Raw genomic sequence first — 18,096 nt, forward strand, 5'->3', positions numbered from 1 at the left:
AGGTCCTCCCCTGGAAATATTTCTGCATCACTTCATTATCCCACCTCCTTATGTTCCTTAAACATGTGTCAGAATTAAAGCAACCCCTCCCCTGAGAACTTGTATTTCTCCAACTGTGTTTGTTCCCATACTCTGTACAGAAATCAGGATTTGCCCAGCTTGCTTGTTTTACTTTCACTGGAGTGTGCTATCAATGAAAACTGCACAGAGATAAATCCAGCATTGATCTTGGGATATCTCAAACAATTCAGATTAGATTATACCTTTTTAAAAATCATGAAATTTGCAGGTAAATGGTGGGATCTGGGAAAGATCATCCTGAGTGAGCTATCCCAGAAGCAGAAAGACACACACAGTATATGCTCACTCATGGAGACATATAATATAGGATAAACCTACTAAAATCTGTACACCTAAAGAAACTAATTAAGAGGGAGGACTGGCTATAATGCTCAATCCCCATCCTGAAAGGCAAAGAGAGTGGACATCAGAAGAAGAAAACGGAGGGTCTCTGAAAGGCTCTTCCCTGCAGACTATCAAAGCAGATGCTGAGACTTATGGCCAACTGTTGGTCAGAGTGCATGGAATCTTATGAAAGAAGTGGGAAATAGTATGATCTGGAGAAGGCAGGGCTCCACAAGGAGAACAACAGAACCAAAAATATGAGCACAGGGGTCTTTCCTGAGAATCATACTCCAACCAAGTAGAATGCATGGAGATAACCTAGAACCCCTGCACAGATGTAGCACATGGCAGTTCAGTGTCCAAGTGGGTTCCATAGTAATAGGAAGAAGAACTGCCTCTGACATGAACTGATTGGTCTGCTCTTTGCTCACCTTCCCCTGAGAGGGGAGCAGCTTTACCAGGCCACAGAGGAAGACAATGCAGCCACTCCTGATGAGATCTGATAGACTAGGATCAGAAGGAAGGAGAGGAAGACCTCCCCTATCAGTGGACTTGGGGAGGGGCATACGTGGAGAAGGGGGAGGAGAGGTTGGATTGGGAGGGGAGAAGGGAGAGGTATGTGGGGGGATACAAAGTGAATAAATTGTAATTAATAAAAATTGAAAAGAAAGTTGGGCAAGATGGATAAGAGGTAAAAGTGAAGGGGGTATTGATTTACTATAAATAACCTCTATCAACTCAACTTGAAGGGGACATAGGAAAAAGAACATTTTTAACTTGGTCACAACGCCTATCAGGAGATATCACTGAATCACAACAATGAAGGAATTTTTAGTGCTAAGAAAATTTTCAGGGTAAAGACATTTCCAAATATGGGTAAAATGCAGCCTTAGTTGTTTGGATGTAATGAGTAAGCTCATGGACAGATGTGTTAAAGCACATTTCCAATGACCATGCAGTGTGATGACAGCTTGTGAGGTTAAGACCATAATGGAGGGGCACCCACTCTCTTCTTGAAAGAGGTAGAGGTCAAGGATGAACAAAGACCTGCAGAACAAGTAGTGATTAGACAAGCATAGAGGGAAAGAAAATAATTCTGGCAGAAGGAACAGCCTGTATGAAAATTTGGCATCAAAAATCATGATAAAGACAGTGGATTTTTTTTTTTTTTTTTTTCAAGAACACAGGTGCCATGGAAGAGCTTAAGGGAATTTTCTAAGGAGGTTGGTGCTCTGGAAGAGTGTGGAAGATGAAGTTTCTGGGCCAGTTCCAGCAGTGGGTTGTAGCCTGGAAATTGCAATTTAAAATGGTGATTTCATGCAAATATTAGGTGGAGTTCAGGGAAACCTGCTGGAGAGGAGGAAGAAGGATTCTAGGAGGGGTCAAGGGTACCACAAGAAAACCCACGGAATCAACAGTCTGCATTCATAGTGTTAGTATTTTGGAACACAACCTGCTCCTGGGTTACCCAGCAACTTATGATGTCATCATGTGTCGCCAGCCAGGTGGCCATATCTGGAAGGTGTGGTTACCTTGCCCCTTAAAGGGCCAACCCCGACACGTGGTCTCTCTCTTACACTCTCTTTCTCTCTCTCCCTCTCTCTCTTTGGGCGCCCCCTTCCCTTTCCCTTTCTCTCTCCCCACGTCCTGCTCCCCACTTCCTCCATACCCTCCTAATAAACCTCTTGCAGAGAATATCGGTTGACCAGCCTCATGCTTTTCACATAGGGGTTCACTGAAACTGAATAATCAGGAACCCTACATGGGTCTGACCTAGGCCTTCTGTATATATGCTATAGTTGTGTAGTTTGGTGTTTTGTGAGATTCCTACCAGTGGAAGCAAGGGCAGGCTCTGACTCTTGCCTGGTTTGGGAAGCTTTTCCTCTTATGTGGCAGCCTTAATATAAGGGGAGATGCCTGGTGTTATTGAAACTTGATATGCCATGTTTGGTTGACATCCCTGGGAGGCCTGCCCTTTTCTGAAGGGAAATGGAGGAAGAGTGGATGGGAAGGGAAGGTGGGGGAGCAATGGAGGAAGCAGAGGGAGTAAGGAGGGGAAAGAAACTGCAGAGAGGATGAAATAGATGAGAAAATAAGTTAATAAAAGAAGAAAGAAAATGGTGGTTTCAGGAGAGCACACAGGATGGGAAGAAGCTGGCAGAGCCAACATCCAGGGTTGAGCAGCTGACTATAGTCTGTGTGGTAAATTGTGGCACATTGAAAACAAGAGCCTGTTACTGTTAACAGCTCACCATAAACAGTCACTTAGGCCACTTGTAAAAGAAAAAAAAAGTGAATGATGACATTTTCATAGGGAAAATTCCATCCGCAGAGGAGGAGGGTAAGGACATCAGTCAAAAGCAGAGATGGTACGGTGACACTCTTGCAAGGATTCTTTCTCGCCACACTAGCAAAAACTCTTAGTGAATCGGAGGTCCAGTACTGACAACTCTTAAAAATGCATTTGTGAAAAAAAAATGTGATTATGTTACCCTGTCTGAGAATGCAGGCTCATTCCTGTTACACAGGGATGTTTGTTTGTTAGACAAACTAAGCATTGCTCCACATGCATCCTGATAGTGATGACGAAGAAGCCTCATTGCGCCATGAGGGAAACATCATCACATTTAATGCCCACAGTAATCCCAAGAGAGGGGAATTCTTTAGTTCCTTTATTGGCGTGAGGAAACTGAGGCATAGTGAGGTTAAGCAATTGCCTGGGGTCACACTGTCATTAAATGGGAGAATAGAAAGGTGACCCCTGAACTTATGACTAGAACACACTCAAGCAGAGTGGATTGACAGTTGCAGGAAAGACAGTCGGTATGAATCAATACTCTGCCAAGTAAAATTAACTAAAATTTCACATTTTTTGGATGTAAAAAGTGTAAAAACAATTCCCAAAATATATACTATAGCATATAGCTATATTTGAAGTAACAGCTGAACCTTCTGTCCCATTCTGTCAGAGGCAGCCTCCAAGAAAACTGCCTCCTGAGTTATCTCAGGCAAGCAGTGCCTCAGAGCAGTGTTTCGGGAGTTTCTGTACCTGGAGGGCTCATTAGTACTAAGCCCTGCCCCACCTCTAAGTTACTTAACTTCATAAAGACCATTCTCGGTGAGTCACAAACATGTTTCCAGGTGATGTCAATGCATCCTCCACGAACCACACGATAATTAGAAGGACAATCATGGGTGACTTTTAGAACAGAGGCTGGTCTAAAATTGGTCACATTGCCACCTGACCTGCTCTGCAAGCAGTTATTTAACTTCCCCAGGGCATAATGGCACACCATCAGCTTTAACTCATGGATGCTTACATGACGATATCTTTATTTTGGCTTTAGCTCATCTAAAGAAGGTCAGGTGTTTTCTAATAGATACTTTTATATGGTGTCTCTCTCCTCTCAAAAGATAAAACCAAAGAAACAAAGCCTTCATTTAAAACTCAGACATTTCCTCCACTTTTATTTCAAACTTAGTGCTTCACCTGAGAAGGAAGATCAATCTCTGAGCTGTCATAGTCAATGGCACACACCTGTTTCCTTTTTTCACCTCCTTTTTCACAGGGGTTGTCCCTTCAGAGAGATTGTGTGCAAAATCTAGTCAACTTGGTACCTTCTCACATGAGCTGACTTGACTCCTTCTCAAGGCAAGCGACAGACAAGGCCGCAAGGGTATGAGGATATTCTTGATGTTTTAGGACCAAGCATCAAAAAAAGTACCATAGAAGGCAGCGTGACCACAGCCGTATTGGACCCAAACATTGGGATGGAGTAAAGCAAAGCTTCTAAGTTGTGCTGTTGTTGTTGTTGATGTAATATTTTTGCTTTGTTTTCTTTCTTTTTTTTTCTGAACTCTTGGCTGTTTGTACTGCGATGGGAAAGAGTATAAAGATGGGTACCTTGTAGAACATTTCTTTTTGCCTATGGATCTGTCATGCATATTGATTTATTCTAGACTTTTATGATTTAGAGTTGCATTCTATCACTTGATAGAGTGCAGCTTACTTGACATGACCAAAGCACTAGGTTCGATCCCTAGCATCACATAAAGCAGTCATGATAGGCACACCTATAATGCTGGCAGTGAGAAGAGGAGGATCAGAGGTTCAAGATCATCCTCAGGTACACACTGACTTTGAGGTCATCCTGAACTACATGAGACTCTTTCTCAAAGAATAAAACAAAATCTAATAAATCCATTTCATTTTCTCATCAATAGGAAACTTAATTAATAAAGTTTGTGTAGATGATATAATAAAATATTAAATAGGAATAAATTAATTCAGTACAATTATTGGGAGAATTTTTAATATTGTCCCCAAAATTATAGATCTGACAATAACCTGCTCATTAATTACAAAAATAAAAACATATAAATGCTGAACATGGGATAAGATTGGAAAGACTAGTGTTGGCACCCAGTTTTGTAGCAAGTTATGGTGGTGGTTTTTTTCGTTAAAATACTGAGCATAAAGAAATAAAGCATAGGTACATAAGTAACAGTAAATAACTACATCAGGGTTAGTTTTTACATGAACTGATAATGTCAAGATCCCAGGATTATGTTTAAACCAATTATATGCCTCTGAGAGTCATAATAAAAAGAAATTAATAAATACATTTTAGGATACAAAGAGATAGTAAAATGTCACTCTTCCATTGAAAAATGGCATGTTTGATTTCCACGTAACAGTGTGACCTAATCCTTTGCCTCTGTTTCCCATATTGCTTGTCAGTCATTCAGTTTATACATAATGAGCACAAAGGTTGTGCATCAGAAGACTATTAGAGGCCGTCAGTGGAACTTCTCCTGGAGCAGAATTCCGGTGATAGTGTTGCAGATATAGAGAAAGCAGGCATATCTTTTCATTGGCATCCATCTCTCTGAGAAAGGTGTACACATGTTTCCTCATAAAAGAGAATAGAAAAGGGCCCCTGTGTCAACTAAGAGCAATTCCTAACTTTACCAGTCACAAACTTTGTGTCTCATGACTCAGGAGGATTTTTAAGCTCACCTTTCTCCAAGTCACCTTTGAGGCCTTGTGAGTGTTGTCTCTCTTTCTTTTCTTGTTACTATTTCCATTTGGGGCTCCTCCTCTTCATGACTGCTCTGCTGCTCTGTGTGCTATGGTCTCCAGTAGTCACATATAGTTTCGAAAGCTGACTAGCCTCCTGCCTGTATTCCTAATCCTTTAGCTAGAAATCATCTGTGTTGCTCTCTTTGTGAAATATCTTCCTACTAAGATATTTGTCTCTTCCTGCAACAAAGACCGGGTATCAACCTGTTGTTTGTTCAGCATGGAAAGAATTGTAAGGCATAAATATGTAAGTAAATATTGGCCTTGTTAAACTCTTGATTTCCAAGAGGTGGTCTTGAAACACAGACTCCTCCAGAAGGTTTTACCAAATGGGTCTTCATTGTTTAGTTTCTCACAACAGTGAAGAGTTCAGTCAAACAACACAGCTGAGAACTAAGGAGTCACATAATTGCTCATACTCTAAAAGCAAAAGGAGGGGTCCTTACTGTCCTCTCCCAGACTGCCTGCTGTTTGCTTCTTCATATGTCTGTTCTGAATTTTCCTTTCCCATTCATTTGTCATGACAGCTTCACCCCTCATGAGTTTCTGCTCCACATCCTTCCCCCAATTCTGCTTCGATACAGGTTGGAATCCAGACGTGATTCAGAAAGGGTGATTATAAGAAGAAAATTAGGATACTAGCAATACTGTGACATGGTCACTATTTTGCTTACCTACACAACTTACAGAGCCCAATGTGTCACATCATATTATAATCTTCCTTCAGGGATGCATGCAAGGCAAAGAGAGGTTACAAATTTTTCTCAAAGCCACATAGCTAGTGTATGTGGCTATTCATAAAAAGCAAAAATCAGCCTAATGAGGATTGGACATACGAGTGATAAAAAGTAGTATAATTTATGAGCCACAAAGAAGGGACATCAAGATGTGGGAACTGAAGCCTGGCTGAGTCTGGTGTTAGAACATTGGATGCTTCTGGGGATCTCAAGGGTGTCAGACAGTGTGAAACTCCACTGTTTGGTACGTGGTGACTGGAATGCTCTAATTGCTACTGTAAAGGGTGAAGAGGAGGCTGGGTGTACACAGTAGACTGAGTTGTGCCCTGGACGTTACGGACAGCAGAGGTAAAGATGAGGAGAGACAGTTAAGGCTGTAAGATTTCTGAGTTGATTTGTAAATGTGCTTAAGTACAGCAATGAGGAGCTTTCTCAGAATACTGGTGGATGCCTTGGCAGTGAGCTGTAAATTAAGCCATCTTACTTACAGAAAGTGGGAGTTTTTCTTCCATTCAGATCTAGCAATACAAGCGGACTGTACCCCTGTCCTTACAAGACAAGAATGGATGAAGAGGTAGTGCCAAGAAATATGTCCATCTTTTTTTTTTGTTTTGTTTTGAATGCTGGACTTAAAGTCACAGTCTTACCCTGACATTTCATATTGCCAGCATCTTGTCCACATCCTTCTCCCCAACTCTTTGTGACCTTCCTCCATCCCTGTCCCTTTCATGGCATTCTGCTTCCACTCATGACTGCCACTTATGTACTGCTCTTCCCTGATTTAGATTTTCCTGCCAGACATGCAGAGCAGGCATCTCATTTTGGTAAACACTAGATGCACACTTCTTAAATAGAAGCAACATCCTTTCTAGCTAGCTTTCTTAAAGGGACAGAGACTCCATTCAGCCCAGCAAACTGATGGGTAAAAAACTAGTAACATGTAAGTCAGGAAAATACTTTAGGAAAGTGCCATTATTACCAGGTCCTCAAGATAATCATTATAATGAAATTCATGACCACTATGTCTGTGGGACTCTTCAAAGCAGTAGGGGAAGGAGCTAGTTCTGGAGCCCACCTGCCATTAATCCTGCTACCAATGCCGAATCTCCATGAGAGGTAATAGAGACCTATTTGGGGGTCCTTTCTTTCTGTTCAGTATGTCTGCCATAGACATGGGCCATATTAAAGGAAACAGCTTAGGGTTTACAGACCAATCCACATCCAGTCTATGTGAGACAGCAAGTTGTTTCTCTCTGCTGAGCACTATTTGACACATAGAGTTGCATACTGGATGTCCCTTCTCTTGAAAAAAAGATCATAAGGGCCTTAAAAAAGGGGTCAACTGCAAAGTGCCTCACTAACTTTGTATCCCAAAATTTTTATTAATTTTCCTGAAAGTGGTCCAGTTTTGAAGAACCTATGCCATATATATATGTGCATATGTATATATACACATATGTATACACATATATGTACATATACACATATGTATATGTACTTATATGTATGCACATATACATATGTATGTACATATATGTGTTTATACATATATACCACTTATGTACTGTATATATACATATATATACACAGTGTATATACATATATGTATATATTATACATACATATATATGTATGTATGTATATATGATAATCTCTGTGGAATCTTGAGCAAGGTGTCTACACCTTTTCTACCTTAGTTTATTCACCTATGAGATTAGGGTTAAGATATAAATAACATTACTAAACAATTGTGGGACCTCATATGACACTTACAAAGAAATGACAACAGAGCCAGGTATACAGCAAGCACTCGATACTTTTTCATTATTATTTCAATAGAACCACAACTACAGTACAAGGATTAAAAGATATTGCAGACAATCGCATGCCTTCCCCACCCCCAGGAAAGATCCACAGTAAGTACTGTACTAAACTCATGTTTGTTTTAAGATCACTTGATGAAAAGGTAGTTTTCCCTAGAATTGTTCAATGAAGAGCCCCTCAAACCAAGCAAATCTGTGTAGTGTGTGTATGTGTGCAACACAGTTTCTAAAGATGAAAGATTCTAAAACAGACTCCCCATAGGTTACTCCAAGAAGCTGTAAAATTGCCCTTGGGAATGATTCTTGCTTTTAGAAAAGTCTAGGGGAAGTGCTAGCCAGTTTACTTACAGCACTCAGAAACCTGGCCAGGTGGCTTTCAAGGTCTAAGAACATTAGGGAGGAGGTATCCAAACGTAGTCTCTGAAAGAACTACAAGGTTATGAGCAACTCTGCCCAGTTCAAGCTCTTATCTTTGCTGGCTCAGCTACCTGTTCTTGGCAGATGTACAGGCAGCACACTGTTGAACAAGAGTGAATGAGAGAGCTATAAACAAGGCATAAGAAAGGTCAACAAAGGAGGGAAAGTGAGTACTTTATAACCAAATATACTGCCTCTAACTAGATTCTTAGTTTTGATTAAATTTTTAAAGTCTCTCAATCTTTAGGTGCACACAGACACACATGTATACTTAAAGGATGATATATTATTTACTTGCAAATGTTTGTTGAACATTTGTCCTCCCACATGTAGGAAAGAGGATAATGATTCCAATCTCGCATGGTTGTATAGAGAAAATGGGTTCGTGTATTACATGTACTTCCATTAATATTCATATTGTAAATAAGTTAATCATAACTATATTTTAGCGTTCATGACATTCACCATGAAGCTTAACGATTGTGCATTTCCCTAAGCAACACCCGTAGGTATTCAATTCTGAAGGTGTAGTAGGAAGGGATGGAGGAGTGTGCATTTTTAATAGCTGTCATAGCTGACTGAGTGGCCCATGGAATGAAACTCCAATAATCACGAGAAGTAGACTTTCTTCTTATCAAATTATCAAATGAAGATTCAGAGCCTGGATACAAAGGTTTCTTGACTCCAAACCCCTTGCAATGTAATATTCAATGTCATGATTACTTGTAAAATAAAACTTTGCATATGTCACCACACTTATATTTATGTGATAAGAGTAATATTCATAATGGACAGGAAAAAATAGAATGATTTGGATAATAATAAAGTGAAAATGTGTTTGTATGTGCCCTTTCCCAAGTTACTTCATAATACCTAAGGGAGGCCACTTTTGACAGATCATCATTATCTCTTAAGAAAATGTTCCAGAAAATAGTAAATTATATGTGATTTTAAGATTTGCTTACACAAAAGCAGATACCCCACAGCTACTATTCTGCATCTTGTTTTTATCTAACAACAGTCCAGAAGCTCTTCTCATTTCCAAACACCTACATTACTCTTCACATGATTGCAGCGTTCTTGATAGCTGCTCTACTTCCTGATTTAGCCACTCACTTTTAGCGGATACTAAAGCTGTCTTTCAGGTGCCCCTCTGAGACATAAAACTAAAGGAGTCCAACTTTCATTTTGGTGCATTTAGTATCAACACTCTGTTTGTTTTCAGATACTCTTAATAGAACACATACTATTAGATATTTTTTTCAGTTTGATAAATGCAAACTGTCTTCTTTTTACCCATTTTCTTAATGTTTTCAGTCAATGTCATGTACATTGTTTTTATTTTTCTGTCATATCTTTTTATATAACTTGCTCATATCTTTTATTGGTTTGTCTCCCTCCCCCCAATTTATATGTTTTCAAGTGAAATAAGGAAATTAGCCTCTCATCCTATTACATGTTTCATCTCAGCTTGTCATTTATCTTTGACTTTTATATTTTACCATTAAAATTTTTATTTTAATATACATATCTAAACATTGTAAATTTGAACTTTTTTGCTTCTAAGTGCTTTTATTTTTATATTTAAGTATATGGTTGCTCTACTAATGTATTGTCAATCATAATGGAAGTAAATCATTTCTGCACTTAGAATAATATAAATGGAAATTATATGAGCAGCTTTTAAAGAACATTTCTGTTTCAGAACATAAGAATATACATATATTCTTCATATTTCATATGAATATATATTCACATATTATTTAATATGTATTAAATATATTAATTATATTAATATTATATATTAATATATATTAAATACATTAAAGCCTTTGTCTTTAGTGGATTTGATCACAAGTTCCTTTCCTAAAAAGCACTTGTAGCAGTCTTAGATGACTAAACAGTCAGAATGCTCTGTTGGGCTGCCGAGCATTTCTCAGATGCTGTTTGTGGCTGAGCCCTGAAAGCCTTCCCAGCTAAAAGCCTCACTAAATGGGCTTTAGGGCCTTGTGTAGTTGTCGGGGGTAACTGTGTGGACACTGCTTCAGCTGTTCCATGATGGCTGTGCCTGGCTTCAGTGAAAGTGACTTCTCTGTCCTCCCCAGAGGGAGTTAAAGTGAATAACTGCATTTTTGGAGGTGGAGGGATGAGAATGAGAGCAGAAATCATCCTTAATTTGGACCATCAATATAGATGGTGAACCTGAGTTAATTAGATAATTGCAATGGCAAAGAATAGCAAAAGCCTTGCAGATACATTGACTGGTTGTTTAGAAAGACTTGTCAGTGCTTACTAGATAGTTGGTTTGCCATGTGCTCAGATGCATAAGGTCCCTATAGTGACCCAAAAGGAGGCCAAAAAGCAGCATCCTAAAGACTCAACAAACACAAGCATTGATTTCAGAGTAAGTTTAGTTTTCAGCTTGAGTTGAAACTGTTTCCTTTTTCTTCTCTAATCCCATGGCCTTGACACCCTTGCAGTGAATGCTTTAGTCTCTAACATTACAAAGAAGAGAAACACTTCTCTATAGAGCTCAGCAGTGAACCAAACAAGCAGGCAAACAAAACACCCATCAGAACGTCTGGAGGTAGCTTTTTGCTACCTTAAAATCTGCTCCTGCTGCTGTCACTTAGTCACCAGGAATTTGTCCTCCTAAAGGTCATCACAGCCATCCTCCTTGCTGTAGTACAGGACCACCAATGCAGGTGACCAAAGATGAGTTTAATGAGGGACAAAAGCAGTGCTGGCAAAGATGACTTAGATACACATAATTTAGTTCCCTTCAGCTTTTCAGTCCCAACTTTCAGTAAGCAAATCATTTCTAGCACTTTGTTAGAATACTTCCATTATATTAGATATTTTCCAGGTGGGTACCCACACCCAGACTGATCGGGCAAAAACTCTTTTGGGCACAAAACTGTTACAGGCTAGTGCCATTTCCACATCCCTTGGGATATGGAACAGGTATTACAAGCCTTTCAGTTGAGTATATCCTTTGCTTCAAAATTCTGCTAGGAATTTAATAAGATCAGTCAGTTAAACAAGTATGGGATTTTATATGACCCATTATATTCATTGATATTAGCTAAATTTAAGAACAGTGTCCCTAGGACCAGGTGACCTTGAGCCTTGACATATTCATATTTCAATATATGGCTTGGCTTACTACTTGACATTTGTGTCAACTTGTGCACCTCCCTGTTATAAATGCGATTCATGACACCTGTCTCTAGACACCTGTATAGAGTTCTTGTTATTATTAGAAATAAATTTTTATGTAAAAGTGTTGGAGATAATTCCTGGCACATAGCATTTGTTATGTAATAATCGAAAAAGGTATAAGGGAAGAACTATTTACTCATTTCATTAAGATGTGTGTGTCAAAGATTTTACTATACTAAGAGAAAAATAACCTATATAATAGGATGTTAAGTGTGAGTGCTGAATAGTACATAGAAAAAGGTTACATTTGGGGAAGAATTTATAGATTTACTTCCCTCATCCTACTAACCTGCACTGTCTTCTAAATATTCTAAAATAAAATATGTAGCAAGTAGGAGCTACATTTTTAAACCCCACAAAATAAAAACAGTGGATAATACTTATTTAGAGCTTATGCTGTGTCTGCCAAACATATTTCTGAGCTTTATGTTAGGTATGTATTAATGCTTCACAGTGAGCCTATAATGTTGTTGTGAGGAAACTGAGGCACGAGTGGTAAATCCATTTTCCTAACATCCTCATATAGAAAGAAGAGGTGACATGTAAGGTGGCACAACCCAAGACACTTGACTTAAGTTTTGTGATTGTGGTGGGGTGGTCTCTATAGAAACACAAAGGAGCTACCACGAACTACAGTGTCTGCAGCAATGCCCAGTGGCATACACTAACAATAACAGGAGATGCCTTTTCTTCGTCATAACTTTGTTTCCAAGTAATACATAAGTGGCAAGTCCAGGTCTTTAGGCTTTTTGTTTGTTCTTTTGCTTAGCAAATTGGCTGGGAATTTAGGTGATTTACAAAATTAGCTTTCTTAGCTGGGCATAGTAGTATATCAACTCAGGAGTTCAAATGTATTATTATTAATCTCTTTCTCTGTGTGTGTACACACATATATGGCAGTCAGAGGACAACTTTGTGGAGTTGACTGTCTCCTTTTGCATCAAGCTCCTGTCACCAGTCTTGTACTGGTGGGTGCCAAGTGCTTTTATCCATCTCATGAGCCCCCAAATTATAAATACTTTTAAAAATTATTAGCTGAAGTAGGTGGGAAGTAGCAAATGCATAATTTTACTACCATGTCGTGAGTACAGCTGTAGGCCACCCTGAACATGGCGCCTAAACTTTTGCCGATGTGCAGAAGATAAGACAGAATGTGCTGGAACAAAGAAACCTTAAGTTCTGAAAATATTTAAGAGTCAATATATTGAGTTCCAGTAGCAATAAAATGTTAAACCAAGTTAACTCTTTAGCTTGAAGACATAACTACAAGAGATCAAGGGCATCCTAGATTTTTAAATTCTGGATTTTTAGTAATTGTTTCTGTTCTAGAATTTCTATTTCTATTCAGGCAGTTATTACAATTCATGGTTTTTTATTTGTCTCTTAAGAAATGAAAATTGGGTGTTTCTGGGTAATAATTTCACATTTGAAAATAATACCTTAGGCCTGGAGGCCATAACCACAAGATATACATTTTTAAATTGTCCATCTTTGGTACTTAGTAACCAACCTAATGATCTGCTAGCAGGCAAAGCTAGGGAATTAGGCTGCCACAAAGAGTGTGTTGCCAGGTTACACTACCAATCACGTGTCTTTGAGATTGTCAAATGCTAAGTGCATTATGCAGAAGCAACTAATTAAGTTCACAGGGCTTTGAAAGCACATGCTACCATTAGAGAGTCTCTACCATGCATAAGGAATTACTGATCTGGCTCCCAGTAAATTGTTACTCTAATCTGCTAAGAACTGGGAAAGAGAGCTGTTCATGTAACAGGTCATTCATGACCCTTTTCCGAAAGAAGCTGGGCATCCTGAGGGGTACTGGAAGCTTAAGAAGGGATTTTTCTCTACCTGCCTTGCAATGATCCACTGTTCCCATTGATAGAACTAATAAACCCTGTCAGAATCTATATACATTAGGGACCCACCTCTGGCCTCACAGTATAACAGGCTCTTCTTGCAGATTTCTAGTTCATTCCAGAATTTCTGCTGATGGCCTTGCTTCCTCTGCCCTCTCAGGGATGAAGTACAGTATCACAGATGTGTTTTGAGCCTACCTTTGATCAACCTCCCATGAGCCCAGGGCCAATCTGCTTCCATTTCTTCCATGATATTACAGTGAAATTAATGTCTCTCTTAGCTTACAAAAGTACCACAATTGAATAACAGAGAGTACCTCATACATAAGTGGTGACCTAATAGGCATTGAATAGTCATTGTTGTGATAACAGTTGCTCACTGTTTTTGAGAAATGAAAGGATTTAGATCATTCTTATTTCTTTCAATTCAGAAATTGAGCTGGCTTTGGATTCTAGGCCAAAACACCATACAAATTATGTTGTAAAAGTTGAGTAAGAAGGTCTAATACCTAAATTCAGTTTTCAAAGCCATGTGTAATTTCATGTCTTGAAACATCCTATTTTATTGCTTCCATTGTTCTCTGCTGCCTCTTTTCTCTTCCTTTCACTTCTCTTTTTTTTATTAGAATGGGATTACATGATTCCAACACACAGAATGCTATTATATCCACACACCCAACACTCACTTGCTCCCACCTCAAAGCTCAAATCCAAATTTTTGTCTCACTCACAGGTCCATTACTGTCACTCTGTTTGGGAATGTTAACTTTCTGTTTTGGTTAAGATTCTGTTCCTAAATACATGCCCATATATTGAAACTGCTGTCATAGGAAATCATGCCTGCAATCAGACAGTGTTGCTTCAAGCCACTCCTGGAGCCAGTTGCCTCTCTTGACTACTTCTAACTGGCTGACTCCAGACTGGAGGTGCCAAGTTCAACTCTCAGGAGCTGACTGCAACAGTTCCAAGATAAACTTCGTGGAAGAAAACCACTTTTGCCCAGATCAGAACTCTTCCTTTTGCCTACACTTTGGGTGGTGTGGGCTGTTGGTGAGAGCAGCCCAGGGGCAGTTGGGATTCCTTGCCCTGCTTGGGCCACTGTTTATAGTCTGCTGGAGATTGGCTCTTTGAGAAGCCATCTGCCCGTCCTTCTGTTCTAGCCTGTTTATGAAATGGTGCCCAGGCTTGTGCTTTCTCTTGTCTGCCCTGAGACAGGGACAAAGCTTTTGGAAGCTCTGGAATCTTGGCACTTGCAGGGTTAGAGCATGCATCTCAGGGAGCTGGGACCTGGGGGGCAGGGAGCTGGCTGCTTTTGCTTTACTCTCATTTCCTTCATGCTTTTCTTTCTCCTGTTGTTTTTCAGGCAGTGAAGCAGATTTTAGCTCCTCGAGCAGCACAGGCAGCATCTCGGCTCCTGAGGTCCACATGTCTACAACAGGAAACAAGAGAGCCTCTTTCTCACGCAAGTAGGCACTGACTCCTGCTCTATAATCCTGAAGCTTTATATAGGTGACTTCCTGTCCGTAGGGTTCTGTGGACGCACCTGGATTCTGAATTTGTGATTAGTGATGAAATTTATTGCTAAGTATTCTACAGTGTTTGCAACTGGTTGCTTCCTTCACCTGCTGTCCTCCTGTGAGGTAGCCTACTTTCCCCACCCCCAGCTTGGCTCTGTGCCCTCCTCCCTTCATTCCTTTCTCCTTCCCTGACTCACCTGTATATGCACTGGGAAATTAACCTTTGCATCCAGCCAACCCCTCATGAGCCTATCATTTCCTAGCCACCTGCAAAGCCTCTAACTTCCCCCCTATGAAGGAGACATTTACTTGGGGAGGAAAAAAAAGTGTAAGGTTCACAGATGTGGGTAGCCACCACTGCCAGAGGCAACCCAGCAAAGCAGCTGGATGTGTGCCCTCTGGACTCAGGCTGTCTTGGCCTTACACCAGGACCACCCTCTATGTGCTGCATGGACCTAAAAAGGGGCTTCATTTCCCCATACTTCTACAGCTCATTTTGCAAAACAGACACCTACACTGGAGGGTTTCCATTTAGGACAGTGCTTGACATGTGGTAACCATAATAAAGTGTTCACCATTAACATTAGTTGAATCTCTGCATCCATTCCTCAGTTGAGGGGCATCTGCGTTGTTTCCAGATTCTGGCTATTACGAATGAAGCTGCTATGAACATGGTTGAGCAAATATTCATGGCAGCTCAGTGTCCAAGTGGGTTCCCTAGTGAGGGGAACAGGGGCTATCTCTGAAATGAACCATAATGGCCAAATTTCAACTTAATTACCTCTTTAACAGTCTTGTCTCCAAATGCAATTACATTCTGAAGTCTGAGGGATTAGGGCCCAATTCATAAATTTGGGATAGTGACGTGATAATACCTGAAGTAAAGGGCCTGTAGTAGGTTCTCAATAGAGATCCCTTGGAGTTCTGGGGAGGTTTATGTCTGTTTTTTCACATTACTTCGTTCAGGTATTCAGGGTTGTGGGGTGAGCAGAATTTCTCTTTTTTATGCATTACATTGTTCTTGCCTACTAGAGCAAAGAATTTAGGGTATGTGGAGGAGGCTAACATTGGGCTTGCTTCTCTGTGGCAATGACAATCATGGAACTCCAGCATCTCCTTTGAAAATTACAATCATTGATGATGTTTATATCCATATTTGTTTTTATTTTTAAAGATTATGTATGTGATAATATAATATAATTATAATGTATAATATAATACAATATTATATATATATAAAATATGGATGTTCTATCTGCATGCACACCTGCATGCCAGAAGAGGGCACCAGATCTTATTATACATGGTTGTGAGCCACCATGTGGTTGCTGGGAATTGAACTCAGGACCTTTGGAAGAACAGACTGTGCTTTTAACCTGTGATCCATCTCTCCAGCCCCATGTCTATATTTGTTAACATTTAAACTGAAATGTAAATGAAAGGAGAAGCAGTAATAGTTTTAAACATGAAGTTTTTTTTTTTTTAAATAGCTGCTTAGTCGCTATGAAATTCATGTCCTGAGACACATGCAAAGACCAGTTATGTGTTTTATAAGTCTTGAGTAATGTTTTATAGCTTGAGGAATCTTTGCTTTCTTCTATGTACCAGATGAGTTCTCAAGAAATCACCTAATTTAATGTTGTCACAGACTGTGTACACTTGCTGTAAGGTAAAAGGTTAGATATTCAAGTGGATTGTCCAGACAATAACTATATCCAAATGACAGCCTGATCCTGATAAACCTGTTTAGAGGACCAAATTAATGTATGCCATTTCTATAAAGTGGAAAACATCACTATTAAGAAGTTTTAAATTTTCCAGTTTTCAATCCTAGCTCAGCTGTACATTCTTGATTCTCTTCTCCAAGCTTCAGTGATACATGCATTAGTGGGAAGCAGTGGTTGCACAAGTCTGACAGGACAAAGGCCAAGTCTTCACAAAGTATCTGGAACAAAAACAGTGCCACAGAAGGCTGTAAAAGATGGTTAACAGAGAATAAAATTCCCCATGTCAAAGTTATGGACAGTTCTTTATATTCTCCCGTCGCTTGCAAGGTTTAACTTTCCATATTTTCTTGTAGTCACATTGAGAAATACACTCGACAGTGCCAGGCTTGGAAGTGAAGCATAGAGAAGAAAATCCAAGCCAGAGTACATGTCCTTTCAGCTACTCATGAAGTTCTCCCCACCCTTGGGCTGCTAAAGTCAGCTTGTCACCAAGCCATCAGCCCATCTGTTCCATATAAAGTGTCTCCTTCCTTGTGAAACCGGAGCAAGTCTGTTTGGATGATTTCAAGGGGAAAGGACTTTTAAGTTTAGAAATTGGTGGGATTGTTAATGTGCAGTGAACATGGTTGGCAACGAGTTGAGATTGCATTTGACTTTAAATAAGAGATTGCAGGCACTGAGCCCATGGGCATTACCACTCAGTCTTACACACACTTCTCACTGAAATGCACTAGTGGGACAGAGCCAGACTGATAACTACAGGTAGAAGGGATTCTCAGACACACTACTGCTGTATGAAAAGAATCTCCTGCATTTTATTTTTTTCTGCAAAACCAAGTAATACTCCTGACAGAACATGTTATCCTGTTTAAGTGATTTCAACATTCTCTGGATGCTTTCTGACTCTATTGGATATCAGATCTCCAGAACCAGATAAACAGGAAAAATCTAAATAAGCTGATCCTGTAATATCAGCCTAGAGCTGAGTTGCACAAAGCTTCTGGAGAAGACTTGCATACCTTTCCAATTTGACTTGAAAAACAAAAACAAACAACAACAAAAAGACAGGTCCTATTATAATTCAGACTGGCCCTCAAGCTTGTTATATAATTGGAAATACCTTAAGCTCCTGATCTTTCTACCTCTACCTCCCACATCCTGGTGTTACAGGGGTGTACCACATCAGGCTAGGTTCTCAAACCAAGTCTGTGAGGAAGGTAGGAAGTATGTGTGTGTGTGTGGTATGTGTGTTTGGTATGCATTTGTGTGTGAGTGTGTGTGGTATATGTGTGGTGTGTGTGTTACG

The 18,096-nt window shown here is 39.7% G+C and overlaps 1 protein-coding gene across 4 annotated transcripts in view; it reads left to right on the plus strand.

The window, feature by feature from the left end:
* Positions 1-18,096, plus strand: part of Sybu (syntabulin) — a 71,033-nt gene that overhangs the window by 46,634 nt on the left and 6,303 nt on the right. For all 4 annotated transcript variants that reach the window (XM_055626375.1, XM_055626377.1, XM_055626376.1 and 1 more), the window contains one exon: positions 14,910-15,012. In XM_055626375.1, coding sequence (XP_055482350.1) covers positions 14,910-15,012 — 103 coding nt within the window. The remainder of the gene's footprint in view (positions 1-14,909; positions 15,013-18,096) is intronic.

This window comes from Psammomys obesus, unplaced genomic scaffold (genome assembly GCF_907164565.1).
Source record: "Psammomys obesus unplaced genomic scaffold, mPsaObe1.curated_primary_1811, whole genome shotgun sequence".
Classification (NCBI taxonomy): domain Eukaryota; kingdom Metazoa; phylum Chordata; class Mammalia; order Rodentia; family Muridae; genus Psammomys; species Psammomys obesus.